The following is a 20,761-nucleotide window of genomic DNA, read 5'->3' as shown; positions in this document are numbered from 1 at the left end:
CATAAAAACCCTAGAAGAAAACCTAGGTAGTACCATTCAGGACATAGGCACGGGCAAGGACTTCATGTCTAAAACACCAAAAGCAACGGCAGCAAAAGCCAAAATTGACAAATGGGATCTAATTAAACTAAAGAGCTTCTGCACCGCAAAAGAAACTACCATCAGAGTGAACAGGCAACCTACAGAATAGGAGAAAATTTTTGCAATCTACTCATCTGACAAAGGGCTAATATCCAGAATCTACAAAGAACTCAAACAAATTTACAAGAAAAAACAAACAACCCCATCAAAAAGTGGGCAAAGGATATGAACAGACATTTCTCAAAAGAAGACATTCACACAGCCAACAGACACATGAAAAAATGCTCATCATCACTGGCCATCAGAGAAATGCAAATCAAAACCACAATGAGATACCATCTCACACCAGTTAGAATGGCAATCATTAAAAAGTCAGGAAACAACAGGTGCTGGAGAGGATGTGGAGAAATAGGAACACTTTTACACTCTTGGTGGGATTGTAAACTAGTTCATCCATTATGGAAAACAGTATGGCAATTCCTCAGTGATCTAGAACTAGATGTACCATATGACCCAGCCATCCCACTACTGGGTATATACCCAAAGGATTATAAATCATGCTGCTATAAAGACACATGCACACGTATGTTTATTGCGGCACTATTCACAATAGCAAAGACTTGGAATCAACCCAAATGTCCATCTGTGACAGACTGGATTAAGATAATGTGGCACATATACACCATGGAATACTATGGAGCCATAAAAAAGGATGAGTTTGTGTTCTTTGTAGGGACATGGATGCAGATGGAAACCATTATTCTTAGCAAACTATCACAAGAAGAGAAAACCAAACACCGCATGTTCTCACTCATAGGTGGGAACTGAACAATGAGATCACTTGGACACAGGAAGGGGAACATCACACACCGGGGCCTATCATGGGGAGGGGAAGGGGGAAGGGATTGCATTGGGAGTTATACCTGATGTAAATGATGAATTGATGAGTGCTGACGAGTTGATGGGTGCAGCACACCAACATGGCACAAGTATACATATGTAACAAACCTGCACGTTATGCACATGTACCCTAGAACTTAAAGTATAATAATAATAATAATAATAATAAAGAAATCAACAAATCAGAGCTTTCCATCCTAGAGTCCTAAAGTGTGAAAGCAAGATTTTTTTCTTTTTTTTTTTTCTTGATACAGAGTCTTGCTCTGTCACCCAGGCTGCAGTGCAATTGCTCTGTCTCGGCTCACTGCAACCTCCACCTCCCGGGTTCAAATGATTCTCCTGCCTCAGCCTCCTGAGTAGCTGGGATTACAGCTGCCTGCCATCATGCCCAGCTATTTTTTTGTTTTTGTATTTTTAGTAGAGACGGAGTTTCACCATGTTGGCCAGGGTGGTCTCAAATTCCTGACCTCGTGATCCACTCGCCTTGGCCTCCCAAAGTGCTGGGATTACAGGTGTGAGCCACTGTGCCTGGCTGAAACCAAGATTTTTAAAAAGTTATTTAATCTCATTATTTTAATGAGGCATAGATATTTTTTGTAGTATCAATGAATATAATACAATTTAGTTATTTTATACTACATATTATTGTTAGTGTAATCTGATCATATTCCTTTTTAGGCATTGATAACACACAGACTTAGTTGGTGACAATGTATATGATTCATATATAAAAAGACAGATCTTGGGGATGCTTTTCTAACTGATCAAAAGGCATGAACACATGTAAAGAGCATGCCCTGGTGATGGATGATAAGGGAGGAAAGCAGATGGAAGGGTGTCACCAAGAGCCAGGCAAGAGATGCTCATGTTCTGCACTGGGGTAATAGCAGTAAGGGCAGGGAGGACCTGGAGATTTGCGGGGAGCTGGATCAAGGGGATTTCTTTGAACTTGGAGAAGGAATTAAGGGAGAGTCCGAATGCAGTCACAAGTTTAGGAGAAAGAACGGACATGAGAGGGTCCAATTTTAGAAGGTCTTGGTGTTTGGGTGGATTTGAGGGGTAAGAAAGAGGGGGGAAATTTGGATATTTCCTACTTTTCTCTCTAGAAGACTGAATGGATGACACATAATTCACCAAGAAAGAAAAAGAAGGAAGGAGGGAAGTAGGGAGCAAGTTCAACAGAGAGCGTTGTGGACCTACTGTCTTTGAAGGACTCATGCATTTACTTGGAGGTCTCAAGCAGGAAAGTGGACATAGTGTCTGTGGCAGGAAGAAGTGCAGGTGGGCCATATTGACTCTAGAGCAAAGACTATAGTCATCAATGAAGTTGCTCATGGAGGATGTAGAGTGAGAAGAGAAGAGGACCAAGCACTGAATCACGTGGAGACAAGCATATGTGAAAGACAAGAAGGGAGTGAAGCTGCAGAGAGAAGCAAGCCGTGAAAGCCGAATTCTGCAAGGAGCAGATGGAAATCGGGAAGGAAGGTTTGTCATGGAAAAGACCCTGTACCCAACATCTGTTGACAGGAATGCATCAGAGTAAGGCAGCCACACCAAGGTGTTGTAAGGTGAAGAAGAAAGAAATTGAAGTGGCTCAGGTGAGGCTGAGGGAGTGACAAAGGAGACTGTTGCTGGGGATGGCAGTGAGGGTGGTCTGAATGGAGTGCATGAGGGCATATTTCAGAATTATTATGAAGGGGAATTCAGTAATTGAATTGAGTTTCTCCTCTCAGATCCCCTTCATTCATGCTTTGATGAGCTTTGTTTTCTCTTCAAAATGAAAATGGTTTATAGCATCAATACCTGTATCTGTGCCAACCTGAATTAAACACAGATTTCTATGATCAGAAAGTTATTTAATCAATCAGCCTCACTCTGTGAGTTCAACAATGCCATGTAAGCTAAAAGCCATCATTCCTCATGGAACAGAGGCCAAGGCTTAATTCAAATTACATATCACCCAACCACAGGGCAAAGCTACATAGTTCTAGGACTCACATGGCCACAACTCCTTTGGCAATGACAGGAACTAGCTGCCTAATCATTTAACCCAGGAAATCAGAGGTCTGCCAGAATCTTTATCAAACAACCATCCCCAATCACACATTTATTAGTTAGTTCATCCATTTACTCTTCTAGAAGGTATCTATTAGCACCTTAATGTGCCGAGACCTGCACTACATCCTTACATGTAAAAGTGAACAAGATCATACAAATCTACCCATGAGAGAAGATGGCATAGAACCATGTACACTTTGGATGGACATCAGTTTCCTGGCTTTGACATTGTACCACAGCTACGTGAGATGTGACCAGTGGGGGAAACTGGATGAAGGGCACAGTCAGGAGATGTTTCTGGACTATGTTTTGCAAATTCCTGTGAATCTACAATTATTTCGAAATGAAAATTTTAAAAAGTGAGTATGAAACTGTCCATGACTGCAGAGCAAACATCCAGTCATGCAGGGAGATTTGAAGATGAGAAAGCAACCAGGACAAGTGCTGTGCCATGGGAAAGACCAAGTGGGAGGGGCATCAGTAATCTCCCTGGGTGGGCAGCTGGGGAGGATTCTGTGAAAAGGGTAGAGCTGGTTTTAGTTGGATTGACAAATGCCTTCTGTGCAAATGTCATTTCTCTGTGTGTTCAAGATGTGACAGCAATGTCTTCTTCTTATTATTTTTTTAATGGGGGCGGGGTGAGTTTTAACTTTCACACTCTTTCTCATTTAATGCTTGCAATAACACCATGACATCAGCATTACACTCATTTCACAGAAGAGGAAATGGAGGTCAGTGAGACTTTGGCAATCACTCTGTGCTTACATCAGTGGTGGCTTAGAAACTCAGTCCAGGTCTTCTGACCCCGCAGTTTCACCACTTGACTTGGGTGGATGCTTGCTTCCACCTGGGTCTTCACTAGCTCTCCTTCTGGTAGGTCTGAGCACAGTGAATATGTTTTAAGGCTGGGGGAAAGGAAATGCCAAACTCTGCAAGCCTTGGAGAGATGTGATTTGTAAAAGTAGCACTCCCCACAAAATAATAATAGAAACCCACAGGCATGGTGGCATTTATGAGATACCTAGGAAAACAGGTACAAATCTTGAAACAAGATACTTAAAACCTTCTGATTTTCAGGGATGAAAGAAGCAATGGCATATGGCCAGGACATGCTGAGGTGGGAGCAGCCTGTCACTGCATTCCTACCTCCGGGGCGATATAGTCAGGTGTCCCACAGAAGGTATTCGTCTTGGCATCTCCTAACATGTTCTCCTTGCACATTCCAAAATCTGCAATCTTGATATGTCCATCTTTGTCTAACAGGATGTTATCTAGCTTCAGGTCCCTGAAAAACAAAAGCGAAGCAAATCTCACATTAATAAATATAATTTGGTTAACATAAAATTCCATAGGAGGCGAGGGAGTTTGTCTCATTGCAGCCTGAGAGGGGCTCATGAGAGGCGCTTCTGTATCTATTCGTTTGCACACCCAGTGGGGTGTAGACAAAGCAGATTCTGCAAGGGCCTGCTGGCTGCTGTGGATTCTTTGATTTACCAAGGGGTGCAGTTCAGTGTAAGGAGGACAGAGCACCCATACCCACTGGGGACCCTTGATCCCAGGACTTTCCTGAGGGTACTGATGAAGGAGGAAAGACCTTAAAAACATACTTACTCTATGCTATTTTCTACGTATTTGTTTCTTTGTGAATGATTTATACTGCACCTAATTCCAAGTCCAATTGATGAAGGTTGTTCCTAACTAATACGGAACCCCTTGAGAACCAGAATCCGTCCAATGCCAGAATGTCATACCAACACATTTCTGTGTCCTTGGAGAACCAGTATCCTCTTGAAAGAGCCCATTCCATTCTTAGGGAAATGTAACTGATAACATTTTTTTTTAAACAATTAACCGAACTTTGCTTCCCTGTGATGTCACCTATTGGTGCAAGGGAGCTTTCTATTGTTATTATGTGTGACACCCCAAATATTTGAAAAAAATGATATCAAGTTTTCTCATTTCTCACCAAGATCAGACTTCACTCCTCATGACGTGGTTTTCAGACCCTTTTGACCTTGTACCACAGCTGCGTGAGATGTGGCCACTGGGGCAAACTGGATAAAGGGCAGATATTCTGGCCTCTACCTTCCAAATATCTTGAATTTGTTAGTTTTCTTCTTGAAACGTGGTTTTCAGAATGAAGCCAGAATCCTCCAGAGAGACAATCTGATTGGTGCAGGTTACAGTGGTGCCCAGAGCTCTATTACCATCCTCTTGCCTTTTGCCACAGTGGACTAAGATCCTGCACCATATTTTTTCATAGTTTCATCACAGTAATACCCAATATTGAGTTTATTGTAAACTAAAACCTTCAGGTGTTTTTTTTTTTTTTCTTTCCTATACGAAGAAATGCCGTTATCCCAGTTTTTTCTCATTCTGTACTTGTGAAATTGATTTTTTAAAGATAATTCAGGTGCTTCCCTTGATTCAGTTTTTTAATTTAATTTAATTTTTTCCCGAGACAAGCTCTTTCCCTGTCATCCAGGCTGGAATGCAGTGGCACGATGTCAGTTCACTGCAGCCTCAATCTCTTGAGCTCAAGCAATCCCTCCACCTCAGATGCTTGACCACATGTGTGCCATCACAATGCCTGGCTAATTTTTTAAATTTTTTGTAGAGACAAGGTCTCACTGTGTTGCCAAGGCTGGTCATGAACTCCTGACCTTAAGCAATCCTTCTGCCTCAGACTCGCAAAATGCTGGGATTACAGGCGTGAACCACTGTGCCTGGCCAGCTCTGAGGGATGTAGGTCAGTATGGGAAAGGTTCTGAAAGGCTGCCATGTGAAGCCAGCACTCCATGGGGGTGAGGAAGGAGTGCCAAGGAAGACCAGCGAGGACCCTCGGAGCCAGCTGGAGAGGGCAGAGAACCCAGAGGCCCAGGGTGTTCTGAGGCATGTCACGCTTACACCCTATGGGACATCAGGACCCAGGGGAGAACTTCAGAGTCCACAGCCTGGGCATGTCTCTGCAAGTTTTATACTCAAAGAGGCTGCTTAAGAATACTTACTTTCCAAAGCCCCCCGTAAGCCTTTAGTTTTGTGACTCCAAATAGGGCAACCCTCACTTGACTGCACCCTCAGAAAATGGAGAGCTCCTTCCCTGTAAGTGAATTCTGCACTCTGTAAGCACCAAAGCTTCAATATTAATTATCTGGTCTCCAGCAGCTCAGCTATCCTCCTCACTAGCTCCTTTCTTTTTTTTTCTTTCTATTTTTCCTCTGAATCTGCAGTGAGTTGGAAATCTGACAGTAAGCTTGTAAAGGTTTGTATGTTAAATAAATGCTAACTACATTTTGAGAAAAGAAGTGAGGAGACTGAGGTACAATAGCGTCAATCTAAGAGCTTGGACAGAAGAACGTGAAATGATGTCATACAGCAGGGAAGGAGAAAATTCCATAAGCATTTCTAGGTGGCTCAAAGCTTAGACAAGCAAAAATAAGAGGTGTGAAGGGGACAAAAGAGAAAGAAACCATAAGATAAGATAACAAAGAGAAAACAGGGGAGTGAAAACGGGAGAAGGCAGGTGAAAGTAGGAATTCAAGTGAGAACCAGCTTTGTAAAGGACAGAATGAGCTCGGCACTCTCCTGCTTTTGAGACTGGAATGTCTTCCTTGGTTGTGAGTAAGTCATTCTTGGTTGTAAGTCATCATCCGTGTAATCACTGTGGGCAGGAGGCCTATGTGTGGAGCTTCCTCCCATGAAATGACACGGGCTCTCTCACAGCACTCAGTGCAATGATTAAATTAACTGAGCCAATATCTTAGCATTTCTTTCCACAAAGCAAAATTTACCTGTAGACGATTCCTTTGGAATGAAGGAACTGCAGACCAAGAATGATTTCAGCAGCATAAAACCTGGGGGAAAGAGAACCAAGGTTCACCGTGAATGTAGTCACGGAACACAATAAAATCCCCAAACCCAGACTGACCTTTCTATGACATGCTGTGTGTGGCTAAACGGCAATACACACATCACTGTTTAATCCTAACAAGGAAGATGTTGTCCATTCATTCTCCACACAAGAAACTGGAGGCTCAGACACCTCCAGCCTCAGTCCTAACAGCATAAAACAGAGCTGGCATCTTAAGTGAGTCCTGCCTGTATCTAGTACTTGTTATCTTTTAAACAACAATGCTCATATTGTCATTTTTTTTTTGCTTTTGCTATTGCTAATAAAACATACACAGACATTAAAAGTAATAGTATAGACCAGGCACGGTGGCTCACGCCTGTAATCCTAGCACTTTGGGAGGCCCAAGCAGGTGGATCACTTGAGGTCAGGAGTTCAAGACCAGCCTGGGCAACATGGTGAAACGCTGTCTCTAGTAAAAATACAAAAATTAGCAGGGCATGGTGTTGGGTGCCTGTAGTCCCATCTACTCAGGAAACAGGCTTGATAATCACTTGAACCTGGGAGGTAGAGGTTGCAGTGAACTGAGATCATACCACTGCACTCCAGCCTGGGTGACAGATCAAGACTCTGACTCAAACACACACACACACACACACACACACACACACACACAAGAAAAAAGAAAAAGTAATACTATAGATAATTGGCAAATAATTTCTCCCTGTTAGAGACTCTGGTTGGCACCCATAGACCTGTGTGCACCATTCTGAATAGAACTGGCTGGTTTATTTTCGTACTGAGAACCTTTAGCCTGGGCTACACCTACAGCCCATGAGGTGGAAAAGAGGATATTAGCAGAGGCAAGATGATAAGTTACTCTTTATCTTCAATGGTGACAACCTTAAAGGAAATGAGTTTACCCCATCACTGGTGGGATTAAGGTCGGATATAAGAGACAGCTTCCTGGAAGGGAAGTTTGCTGGATCTTGTGGAAGCATGCAAATTTCTCCTTCCTGGAAGGCATTTAGCACAGGATGGACAGCGTGGGTCCAGGCTGGCTGGAGATGACAGTGGACTAAATGAATCCTTTCTAGCATGAAAAGTGCCCGATGATTTCTCTGCTGCGAAATCCAGTAAAATTACCTCTGGGTGCATTGCTGACGTTTCCTAGAGGCAATGGTCTCAGCAGAGTGCTACCCACTAGATAAACAGCCATTCCAGCCAGGGTTTTTACAGGAGCTGGCGGACCAAATCCGTTTCTCAACTCACTTCAACCTAAACCACTCAAAGTGTTCATGCAGATGGGAGGGAGGGATTACTGAGTGCTGAGCAAAGGAAGCTAGCATGTACTCATCATCTTCCAACGAGTCCAGTGGCAGAGCTTTCTTTTACTTGCATGTCCCCGGGAGCAGGAAGTAGGACCCAAGGGCAACAGCACGGGCATGAGGGGCAGTGAGTGCTGTGAACACAGGTGCAGTTCCACCAGGTACACACAGCCTGCCCCATCCCCATGTGTCTCAGGTTGCCTGGCACGAGGAAGGTGAAGCTTTGGTCTCAGATAGAGTAAGTGCTTCTTCCTGCTTCTTAAAGATTTATGCCTCCACATCAGGCTTTCCATGAGAGGCCTCAGCTACAAGCTCCATCCCTGGGACCGCCCTTGAGGTCTGCGGTCCATTTCACTGCTTCCTTTCCAAAGGGCACATATTTGCTTCAGTGCTCAGATTGGTTAGAAGCCTGATGAATCCGGAGGTTCCTTAAGAAACTAAGTAGTTAGTTTCAAATCACAGAGAAATTAAACCAAACTGACACAAATTTCAGTTTCACAACCTGGGAAAACTGTTGCCTTGCTTGATGTATTCCCGAGGGTTTCCCTGGCCCTGGGATTCAGGCACGCCAAGTGGGAAAAAAGAAAAAAACAATCATGTGGGAACTGACAAGAACAATGGAAAACCCCCAAACCCTGTAAAGGCTCTTACGTCGCTCTGGAAAGGTCGAACTTGTGGCAGCTTTGGATGTGATACATTAAGTCCCCTCCGTTGAGGTACTCCATCACAAAAAAGAGGTTTTCCTGTGGAAAAACAAGACAATCCCAACTTTTATTTCATTTTATTTTTATTTATTTTGTACGAGACAGGGTCTCACTCTGTCTCCCAGGCTGGAGTGCTGTGGCGTGATCTCAGTTCACCACAACCTCCGCCTCCCGGCTTCAAGCAATTTTCCCCCTTCAGCCTCCCTGGTAGCTGGGACTACAGGCATGCGCCACCATGCCCAGCTGATTTTTGCAGTTTTGGCAGAGACAGGGTTTCACCAGGTTGGCCAGGCTGGTCTCCAACTCTTGACCTCAGGTGATCCGCCCACCTCAGCCTCCCAAAGTGCTGGGATTACAGGCATGAGCCAACATACCCAGTCACAGTTCCAATTTTTAGGTCCTTAGAGAAAATACAACAAGGAAGATTACTTTTTAAATGGATGAGATCATTTCAGGGGAATCAATTCTGTCGTGAAATCACTTATCAGAAGACTGTCAAAATCATTTAGCCAATCTACATTTTTGAGCCCCAGGAAGCCTGGGGACTCTAGGTGGGATGCCGTGTGACATCTAGATGCTTGCGTGTTACAACCCGGCAGATGAGCTGGGGCACAAGGGAGAGTCCAGTTGACCTGCTGGCCAGACAATGGGATGGTGCCAGGCACTCAGGGCACTTAGCATGTGCCGATCATGTACTTACCGAGAGTGACAGGGTGCAGGGTGATAAGGAGAATGTGTTTTCGTCTCTGACTCCAAGGGTGGAGCTTGAAAACATTCATTCATTCAACACTCACTAATTAGCTACTGAGCATACTCTACAGGCATGGCATGGTGGGGAGTGGGCAAGACATGCCAGTCATTCTTCCCTGGAGCTTGCAATCAAGTTTAACCTCATTTTTCTCCTGTCCTGACTTAACTCACGGCAGAGGCAAGCTACAGTTTATGACGGAGTTCTTCTGGCAGAGGATACGACGTATGTCAGCAGAGCCGGAGCCCTCGAGGGGCCACAGTCAGAAGAAGGGCTGGGTGGTCTTCAGGCTGTGGTGGGCATATCAGAGGCAGCCAGGATTGCAACCAGCCTCAGCTCCTCAATGATGTGAGACAATGATTTTTAAAAAATAAATGTATTTATAACACTTTAGAGCAACCTGATTTTTAAAGGGTTGTTAATACATCACAGAATCAGTAATCCATAAAGTGTCGGGACTTTTGGTGCATCTGGGCATGAATTTGCACCGGAAATTCTTACCTGGGTGGTTTCTTAACAGAATTAACCTTTACATTTTAATGTGAACCCAACCGATGCCATGGGGCATAGGAGGTAATGGTAGAAACGTTGCTCTGGTGTGACAGTCAGACTTCTTGCCTGGTCGCCACAGAATGGGGAAACCAAGTATTGTGGCAATTATCTCAATAATCCAGGTCAAGGTAAGTGTCCGTTTTTTTTTCAAAGTTAGTTTCTGATCTGATTTACTAATTCCATATGTACTTAACTGGAGCCCACCCTTTTCTCTTCTGGATAGGCCCAAATTCTCAGCCAACATAAATCATGACTTAACACTGAGATTTCAAACCCAATTTGAGAGTCATCACTGGTCTTGCCTGCACACACCTGCTTTCTCACGCTACCTCTTGCTCTCATCAGCACCATAGAAAGAGCTTCTGTTCTAACCTCACCTTTTACTCAAAACTATAATGGCCCTATACAAGCCACAAAGGTAGAATCTTCCAAGTACTTGGGAGAGCAAAGCGTATGAAAGTGTAGAGCAAAACCATTTGTGACAGTGCTTGAGTGAACGGTTTCTTCTAAGTGTTCGGATGCTTACAAATTCCTAGAAAGGCTGACATTTCAGAATTTAACACTGTCAATTTAGACATGGAGAAAGTGGTAGGAGGGGACTGGAGGCAACAGTTCAGCCCCACTCCCATGCATTCCACACACCTTCCCACGTGTTCTCAGCTCTAAATCAGACGCCACACTAGTGGTGAACACTGGGAGGTTGAATAGGCCGTTAAAGTCTAAGAGATCACAGGGCACAGTCAGTGTTTACTACCATGAGGGTGAGAAGAAGACTATGTTGCTAGTGATTATTAATTAAACAGCAATGGAGATGTATAGCATGTTGGATGCCCCACATTTAATCCTCCCAAGAGAACTGCAGGCTCCACAATAAATCTGTCCAATATCTGTTCTGGTTCTAATCTTCATATTAAGCCACAGCATGGGAAAATCGCATTGACTGTTTTTTGTCCTTTGTGATGGTATTTTGCATCAGTTTAACCCTCTGGCTTGGATGAATGCCTGGTCAAACGTGGGCTTCTTGAAGGGGAGCAGGGATGGTCCATGCCTGGAAGTCCAGCTTGGGTGATCCGGCCTGGAGGACCTGCTGTCTCTCTAGAGGATGCTCCTCTGTTTGGAAAGCCTGGGAATCGAGTCATCCGTGATATCTTGGGCCCACTCTGGGCCACAGAGATGGCTCTGTGATAAAATTAGCACAAATGTATGCACATACAAACTACACAGTCCTGAGGTTTGGATTTTGAGGATCACATTTTGAGGGATGGATAAGCCTTTTAAAAGCTGAATCCAAAATGCCATCGTAAAAGGAAAATACAAATATAATAGGCTCAAACTTCCATGAACAGCTGGGGAAGGAGTGCTCAGAGTTGAAGGCAACCCACAGCTGACCAGAACCTCTGCAGAACTGCAAGCAAAAAGAAGTGTCTGCCTGCTGGAAACGCCCTGGGCTGGCGGAGAGAGAACCAAACCAAGAAGAATGAGACTCAGAGTAACTGCAGAGAATGTGGGCTTCATCCTTACTCAGCCCTGGGTTCAAAGCCCCTCTATTTGTAACTCTGCAGACGTGACTTAACCTCTCCCGAGGTTCATTTTATTTGTGAAATGGGGTAATAATACTCCTACCTCCTAGGGTTGCTGTGGGTATTAAACAAAATAGTGTGTGTGGAAATGAAGCTCTGCATTCGCCCTCAGTGGGCAATTGATAACTGATGGCAGCTGTCCTTCTAGGAGATGATTTAAAACAGGAAAGACAGAACCAAAACCCATCCAAAAACCAGCAAATACTTCCCAGAAGAAGCAAATGAACAGTTCTCTGGCCCATGGCTCTTGAAAGAAAGAGAAAAACAGAGTTAGATTCCCTCCTGCTGGGCTGCCCTTTAGGTTGTGGCCACCTGCTGAGAGAGAGGATACAAAGCAGGCCTGAGAGAGAGAGAGAGAGAGAGAGAGAGAATGGTGGGAAGGGAGAGAGAATGTGGCCTGTGTTGGGTTAATTGTAAATGGCACTTACTAGTCTAGACCTCACATCTTTATGGCAGGTAATACATTAACTGAGGCAAATGATTCTTTCTGGTGGGTGAGAATTGAAGCTGTGATGGCACTGGGGGATGGGACTTGCCAAATGCGTCCCAGTCTTGCCGACTGTCAACAACTCCTGGCAAAGCATCTGTCGAATGGAGATTCTAGTTGGTGACAAATGAGACTGTCGCTAATCAGCTGTGTGATCAGGTCAATCCCACCATCCCAGGGTCTCGGTTTCCTCCTCTGAAAAACAAATCCTGTCCATGAAAATGAGTCACCATTACCTACAGCTCTGTTGTGATTTCCAGACAACTGAAAGCAATAAACAACGTTGAGGTTCTGTAGATAGGCGGGTAATCAAAGCTGTATGACTCTTTTATGTTCGTGTTATTGATGCTTTAAAGAAATGGTATTTAAGTTGGGCGCAGAGGTGCAGGCCTGTAATCTCAGCTACTCATGAAGCTGAGGCAGGAGGATCACTTGAGCCTAGGAGCCCAAAGCCAGCCTGGGCAACAGAGTGAGACCCTGTCTTAAAAAAAAAAAAAAAAGATGATTAAATATAAGATCAAAGTGATAGATTTAACAAAATCAGTTGTATAATTCTCATAGGACTGCATTTACATACATGAATATCATTTGGAGGAGTTAAAGGTCCTAGAGCTGTCAAAATATATCACTACTTAAAACACAAGATAGTTCTTTAGAGGGAGGCATAGAACATTTTGTGAATATTCTAGAATTAGTAAAGGGTGAATTGTAAAAGTGGCCTCAAAAGTTATTTAACACAACCTGGCTTCTACACTGCTTTCTTCTTACAGTGATGCCATTTTTCAAATGAGAGAATGAAAATAAAGACAACGGAAAAGTGTTTAGTCGTGATGACTATTCAACACAGCTAGTCAAATACTGAGTAAACAAGGAAACGGCTGCCAAATGTGCATATATTACAGGATGAATGACGGGTTTATAGCATCAAATAAATTAACTAATGATTTTTATCAAACTAATAACAGTTAATTTTATAAATGCACTGAGAACTTGGCAAATATCATGCAAATAAGGTCAGATGTATAGACTCCCTCTCCAGAAAAATAAGATGGGAAAAGAAGGAAAAGAATAATGATAGTCATTTTGTCGAGGTATCCTTTTTTTCTGAAGGCTAGTAAACCAACGTACTAAATTTTACGCAACAGAATATTTGCCATCTCTGCGAAATAAATAAAACTAAGATAAAAATATTTATGACAAAACATCTAAATTTACCATCACACCTTTCAAAGTATCATATGTTAAGCACATGTAACAAATGTTGTAACAGCGAAGACCATTGTATAACAAGATGGAAACCAGAGATAGAATTCAACTCTACTTTGGGACATCTCCTGTGACAGTCAATGGAAAGAGCTGGGAATTCTGATCTGAAGAAGAAAGAGAAGCTATCATTCATATTTAAAAATAAATAATCCATGTAAAGTATTTAGCCTTGTGCCTAGCATACGGCAAGTATTCCTTACATATTAACTTTATCACATACATGTTTGGACGAACGGAGGCAAGATGGTGCACTTCCGGGTTCTTCTTCACCAACTTTTCCTGAGCGCGCGAAAATGCAGCCAGCGCCCAGGGAAGGTGCAGACCAACCGGGCATGCGCCAGGTGACGTCAATCCGAAGAGACCAAGATTTACCTGATCGCACCTGCGGAACGCCCCCCCCCACAACACGCCCATGCCCGCCTATTGCCCTCCCACTCCTAGAAAAGCCGCTCCCGGCCAGTGCGCCCCACGGACTTCCCAGCCCCCAGTCGGGACTGTATCAGGAACTCCGTCCGAGAGCTTCACCGGGTGACTCTCTTGGCCTCCTTTGCTGGAGGCCGACAGACCTCTCCTTACCCACCTTCTTTCCCTGAAGCTAGGTGACCAAAAATAAATTTGCAGTTTTGCTCCTACCCTTGCCTACTCGCTGGTTCTTTTGTGTCCGCTCTGGTGGTCTTAGAAAAACAAATCAATACATTGTTATTATTTTATCACAGGGAAGAAAAGCATTAAGTTGCATTATAATCAGAACAAGGACAGCCCCAACCTTTGCAAGATTTGGAGTGAGTGTGCAAAGGGAGGCACCACACCATGGGTCCCCAGATTTAAGTGTTATTAATCAAGCTCACCAACAATTGAATTAAATATGCTCTACATTCCTATACGTTCTCTCTGTCTCTCAGGAAATATAACTTCATAATGACCAAGAAGGCCAGTGACAAATTCAGGATCCCTCAAAATTCTGCACCTGTTAATTGGCCATATGGGGAAAGTTCCCTTCTGCCCCTTTCAAGGACAGAACCTAGGGAGATGTATACACAGGCTTGAGGCTGTTTAGGTATGGAATTCTGAGGTCATGGGGAGTAGTTTAGGAACAGAGATGACCTCTTGGCTTCATAGGAAGGACTACAGTTTGAGAAAGGCCAAAGGGAGGATTCTAAGTGAGCAGCTGGGTAGAACCTCTCTTGCTTAGGTCTAAGGTTTAGGACATGGAACGAATAATTTTCCAATTAAATAAGTTGTGAGTTGGATTTGTGTTTAGGTATCTTGAAGTCTCAACTTTACTAATGCTTTTGGATTGACCACAGAAAAGAGCACTCTACTGTGCCCAGCTGTCTTCTCTGGAGCTCCATTTCCTTTGCTGCAAAGTGAGGGGATCTGACCTGATAACCTCTGCCACCCCTCCCTACTCTAAAATTCTTGATCCATGAAGTCTGTCATTATAAGAAAAACAAAAGAACATAACAAATCATTAGTTGTTAGTTGTTCTGAGCAACCAAGATGCATCTCAACAGGTGAATGGATAAATGGTGGTATGTCCATACAATGGAATATCACTCAACAATGAAAAATAAGCTCTCAAGCCATAGAAAGAAAAGAAAAACCCTTAAACGCATATTCTTAAGTGAAAGAAGCCTATCTGAAAAGCCTACAACCTGAATAGCCTCCCTCTCGTCTGGTTTCTCCATCTTTGGCTCGAGCATTTCCCTTGATTCTCTCTCAAAACAAACAAAAACAACAATGACGACGACAACAACAACAACAACAAAAAGACAAAACAAAAGGAGGGATCGTAGATTCACAGAGGACAGGCACTTTCCTGCGGCACTTTGTTGAGGGAGATGTCAAATGCTCATGTCTTCTGGGAAGCTGGTGACAATACTTTTGGGACTTCATGAGAACAGCTGACAAAGGAATGGACACATAATATGGGCCATGAGCCTGGAAGAATATTACAGAGTCACTGCAAGATGAGAACAGATCTGTGAGCTTAGAAAGCAGGCATGTAGGAAAGATGAGGCATTTCAGAGGCACTGAGTGAGTGTCTTGTTCTTTCAGTCCAAGAATTCTTGAATATGTGTTCACTCATTGCCGATTATCTCTTGTGTATTTGGATGAGAAAACCTTAAGCAAACATTGTGAGTGCAACATTAATTTCCCATAAATTACTGTGTGAAAATAAATAGCATTTAAAAGCTGTTGGAATTCCTAAAATGCGTTTTACGCGTTGAGAGAGATGTGACTGTGATCTGAGTCACATATGGTTACAACTTCTGTTTCTCAGATTATAGTTTAACTTGCTTTATTTTTTCTCCTGTTCTGTACAATGACTAGAGAGAATTAAACAATGTCAGCGACAAACACTTCCTGGCTTCTTTTTTTTTTTTAGACGGAGTTTCACTCTTTCACCCATGCTGGAGTGCAGTGGCATGATCTCAGTTCACTGCAACTTCTGCCATCTGGGTTCAAGTGATTCTCCTGCCTCAGCCTCCTGAGTAGCTGGGATTATAGGTGCTGACCGCCACGCCTGGCTCATTTTTGTATTTTTAGTAGAGACGGGGTTTCGCCATGTTGGCCAGGCTGGTCTTGAACTCCTGATCCCAGGTGATCCACCCGCCTTGGCCTTCCGAAGTGCTGGCATTACAGTTGTGAGCCACCGTGTCCAGCCGCCTCCTGCCTTCTTAATTAATGAACCTTGTTAAAGATTACCTTCCCCTTTTTTTGTCCTATTTTCCTTAGACCAGATGACAGAAAACCCATGACTATAGCACACTCTGTAAAAGATGTTAAATGTCCCTTTCCCAAAAAGAAACACTGCCTGTAACCAAGTTCCTGGAACTATGCATCAGCCTTGCATGAAAAATGTAATCCTGCTAAAAATGCCTCTGTCTCTCCCTGTGGAAATAAAACTCTAAAGTTCCCTCCTTTGCAACTCTGACACCATTCTTTTGGGGTGTTTCCAGGTGGGGCCATCCTCAAACTTTGAATCTGAATAAGTGCTCTTTAAATTAGATTCTGGCCTTTTTGATTATTTCAGGTTGACAGCTATAAATCAACTCATTTTTGTAAATTTGATATAAATCTAACATTTGCCAAATCACAGTTTGGTTGTATAGCAGGGGAATCTGCAGAACATCTAAGTGACCCCCAGTTTCTGAAATAACAACTTGTAAGCGTTCTCAGGATCAGAACGCCGCCAGAGGAATTTAAAGAAAAGAGGTTTATCTGTCACTACAGATGGGGGCAGCATGAAAAGTTAATTCTTGTCTTACTGCAGAGACACGTCTATTGGAGGATGTGGTTTCCGTGGGTTTTCTTTTCTTTGCTACAATTGTGATAATTTCCAGGGCTCCTAGCTCAACTGAAGGGTTCATGGATTGAAGCATTTTTGAGAGCTTCAGGTGAAGCAGTTTCTGAGTAAAATGCTTGAAATTAAAAACTTTCTTGGATGGATTTTGCCTTAAAATTATGGAAATACCAGGATGACATACTTTTTAAAAACTATCGAGTTGAAGGAGTTTTTCTTTTTAATTTTAAATGATAATAATACCTTATAGTTAGTATGGTATTTTCTCCAAAAAGGATCCGAACTTCTCTGCAAGTGTTATTATTACTATTATTATTGTTATTATTTTTTTACATTATCCTTTGGGAAGCAAAAAAGGAGAACCAATGTCACAAAGAAATGTTAGGTGACTTGCTCAAAGTAACTCACACACTCACGCCCTGAAGCCATAACCGGAAGTAGAGCTTTGTGTGTTCTATGAACAGAAAGTGAAACTCCGTTTTCTTTTTCATAAAAGAAAAATTTCAAAGTGATACTGACCAAGAATGTTCAACGGGTGCATATTGGGAGTCTGGGAGTCAAGGGCAGTGATGTGGATCCAGGAACACTAGCGTTCTGCATCCTGGCATCACTCTGGGAGGCCACTCTTCAGAGGCAAAACCACAGCTGCCTGCCCCCCAATCCAACCTGAGGGGACGACCCGGAGACAGAGATGTTCCTATAGGATCTAGAGCTACTGAGGTGTGAAATAGTAACACTTCTGTTTTTTTTTTTTTTCCAAAGTATGTATTTTATTTTATTTTTATTATACTTTATGTTCTAGGGTACATGTGCACAACGTGCAGGCTCGTTACATATGTATACATGTGCCATGTTGGTGTGCTGCACCCATTAACTCGTCATTTACATTAGGTATATCTCCTAATGCTATCGCTCCCCACTCCCCCATCCCATGACAGGCCCCAGTGTGTGATGCTCCCCTTCCTGTGTCCACGTGTTCTCACTGTTCAGTTCCCACCTATGAGTGAGAACATGCGGTGTTTGGTTTTCTGTTCTTGTGATAGTTTGCTGAGAATGCTGGTTTCCAGCTGCATCCATGTCCCTACAAAGGACATGAACTCATCCTTTTCTATGGCTGCATAGTATTCCATGGTGTATATGTGCCACATTTTCTTAATCCAGTCTATGATTGATGGACATTTGGGTTGGTTCCAAGTCTTTGCTATTGTGAATAGTGCCGCAATAAACATACGTGTGCATGTGTCTTTATAGCGGCATGATTTATAATCATTTGGATATATACCTAGCAATGGGATGGCTGGGTCAAATGGTATTTCTAGTTCTAGATCCTTTAGGAATCACCACTCTGTCTTCGACAATGGTTGAACTAGTTTACAGAAATAGTAACACTTCTTAAATGTCAGAATACAGATCGGCCTTTCAGAATTCAAAGGAGACACAGAGGAAGGTAGGCCTTAGTTCACTTTTAATTTTTAAGGGAAAATTATTTCCTCGAAATTAAAAAGAAATAGCATCCTTACAGTGTTAGATGCATCTTTAGTTTCCAGACAAATTTTGAAAGTAAATCTTATTTTTCAACAGTTTTATCAGAGATAGAGCAAAGAAACTTTGGATACTTGAGTTATTAATTTTTCTTTTACTGCAGCATAATTAAAAAGAGGGAAATTGTTTTTTTCAGCATTTATTTTTCCCTTTGAGTATTTCAAAGTTTTATGGGGTTTTTTTTTTTCTAATTGTTTTAAATTTACTTGTAAGTGGATATAGTTAAAAAATTTATGACAACTGTTCTTGTAGACAAATTTTATTTTGGATTTTCCTATTTTTTTTTTAACTTTTTAAAATGTCAGTCATGGAAACTATTACAAATCTAAGCTGGAAATCTAGTAGTGCAAAAGTTGGCTGACATCCGCACTGAGGTGGGTACTGAGAAGGGATTGTGCAATTTCAAGCCCTGCAGACTTTCATGTAAGACAGAAAATGTAAATATTATAACAAAGAAATGTTAGAAAAAAAACAAAAGAAATAATAGCTAGCCCTTCTTTTCTCTTGCACAGACAGCAGCCTCTCAGAATGCTCATCTACATTAGACCCTGAGCCAGTAATTTATGTCAGAGCCTGGATGATGCACAAAGTCATCTTGATCTAGCACACAGAAAATTAATTTTGAAGATTCTTTTGATTTGAGCCTCATTCAGATTCAGGCTCAGATTCCATGAATTATTCTGTACATCTCTGGCCCCAGACAGCACCATCCCATTAGGGCCCCTGGTTTTACAGCTCCCAGCCCCTCTACCTGTAACTCTTACTCTCTGTCCTTGGCAGGGGTAAAGTGGGTGCCTCAGAGCCCTGCTGATAAACAGCAGAGCTGGGCTTGAACTTCAGAATCCAAGTCCACAGGCATTTTCACATTTTGTAGCTTCCTAAATGGCTTTATCATATTTTCACCCTTCCATAGGTGATATATCCCTCATCTATGAAATTTAAAAACTTTTAACAGTTTAATCCAAATGCCCCTGATTAATAACAAGTGAATACCTGTCCTCAGAATCTCCTGAATAATCTGGTATTCAACAGGCGCTCTCTTTGGAAGAGAACAGATGAATAACTTCCTTTAAAAAATAACAATGCCCTGGAGAAGTACATAGTTAATTTATCTTATCTGATGTCTTCACTAGTATACACAGGTAACTGTCCTCTCAAGAAAGGTCATTCCCAACATGTTCCCAGAACAAAGCATCATCCATATCAAGTATCAGTTGTTGCCTTTTGCATTCACTTGTGGTATTTAATCAGTTACAATGTTTGAAGAATAAGACATCTCAGAAAAAACAACTCGGCTGTTGGGAAAGGGGATTCAAGCATCTTCCGTTCTTTCTTTCCTCTCTTTCTAAAAGGTCTCGGTTCCTTGAAATCTGAGTCTTGAACCAGTCAGATTTACATTTCATGTGCACATTCTCTGCTGAAGTTTTTTTTTTCTCTCTCCCGGCATCGATGCTGTGGATGCACTTTTTGCTCAGGTCTTGGTAAAGCATCCCAGCTGCATGGAACTCAGTTATGCCTAGTGTTCCATTATTGGAATGCTAAGCAAGTGGGAGTTATTTATATCCTACTGCTCAAGGTCATTGCCAAGGTCTGATTTCAAAATTCAACAAGTTGCAACCTCAGGCATAAATGGGTTAAGGAGATCTCTCATTAGAGAGACAGAAACAAATGCTGCCTGAAGCTGTGATGGACAGGCAAGAGAAGGGAGCACACCAATCCTCTACAGAGTGGGATTCCCAGCAGCCTTCCCCATAGGACACAAAAACCATCATACACGCAAATCAAAAAAAAAACAGGGAAAAGGCACTAAGAGAAGCACAACTGCCTAAGTGCCCAGAAGCCCAGTCTAAAGTGTGTTTATAGTAACATACACAGAAAGACATAATAAAAATAAAATCACTTATCATCCTACCTCCCAATTAACAACTGTCAGTTTTTCATTATTTTTCATGCTTATGCATGCATATGTTCTTGCTTAAAAGGAAATCTTATATATTCCCACTTATGATTTCATAAACATCATTCTATGTTAATATTTAAGCATTTATACCATCATTTAAAATGGTTATATAGTATTATTTTCTCTGACTATATAATAATATATTCAATAAATCTATCATTAGGCATTTGTGTTGTTTCCAATTTTTCACTATTATGAAGGCTTTATCATACAAGTCTTTATTTATGGCAAAAAAAAAAAAAAAAAAAAGAGTGTGTCTAGCAGTTTGCTACAAGCCCCAAAATACCACAAAGGGAAAAGATTACAGGGAGCCACCGGGTGTGTAGAAAATCTAGACAACAGCATGGAGATGGTGGCAGAGTTTGTCCCTTTGCCTGCAGGTGACGTACCTTCACCCT

General features: G+C 42.3%; 1 protein-coding gene across 7 annotated transcripts in view; it reads right to left on the bottom strand.

Annotated features, from left to right (window-relative positions):
* PRKCQ (protein kinase C theta) overlaps window positions 1–20,761 on the bottom strand; it is a 160,029-nt gene that overhangs the window by 35,387 nt on the left and 103,881 nt on the right. For 6 of the 7 annotated variants that reach the window (XM_026454801.2, XM_026454796.1, XM_026454799.2 and 3 more), the window contains 3 exons: window positions 8,869–8,960; window positions 6,831–6,893; window positions 4,186–4,324 (listed from right to left, as the gene is read on the bottom strand). In XM_026454801.2, the coding sequence (XP_026310586.1) occupies window positions 4,186–4,324; window positions 6,831–6,893; window positions 8,869–8,960 (294 nt within the window). The remainder of the gene's footprint in view (window positions 1–4,185; window positions 4,325–6,830; window positions 6,894–8,868; window positions 8,961–20,761) is intronic. The other variant, XM_026454797.1, reaches the window with a different exon arrangement.

The sequence above is a fragment of the Piliocolobus tephrosceles genome, chromosome 9, assembly GCF_002776525.5.
Source record: "Piliocolobus tephrosceles isolate RC106 chromosome 9, ASM277652v3, whole genome shotgun sequence".
NCBI classification, from domain to species: Eukaryota; Metazoa; Chordata; class Mammalia; order Primates; family Cercopithecidae; genus Piliocolobus; species Piliocolobus tephrosceles.
Note: the sequence above shows the minus strand (reverse complement) of the source record. Positions and strands in the feature narration are given on the sequence as shown.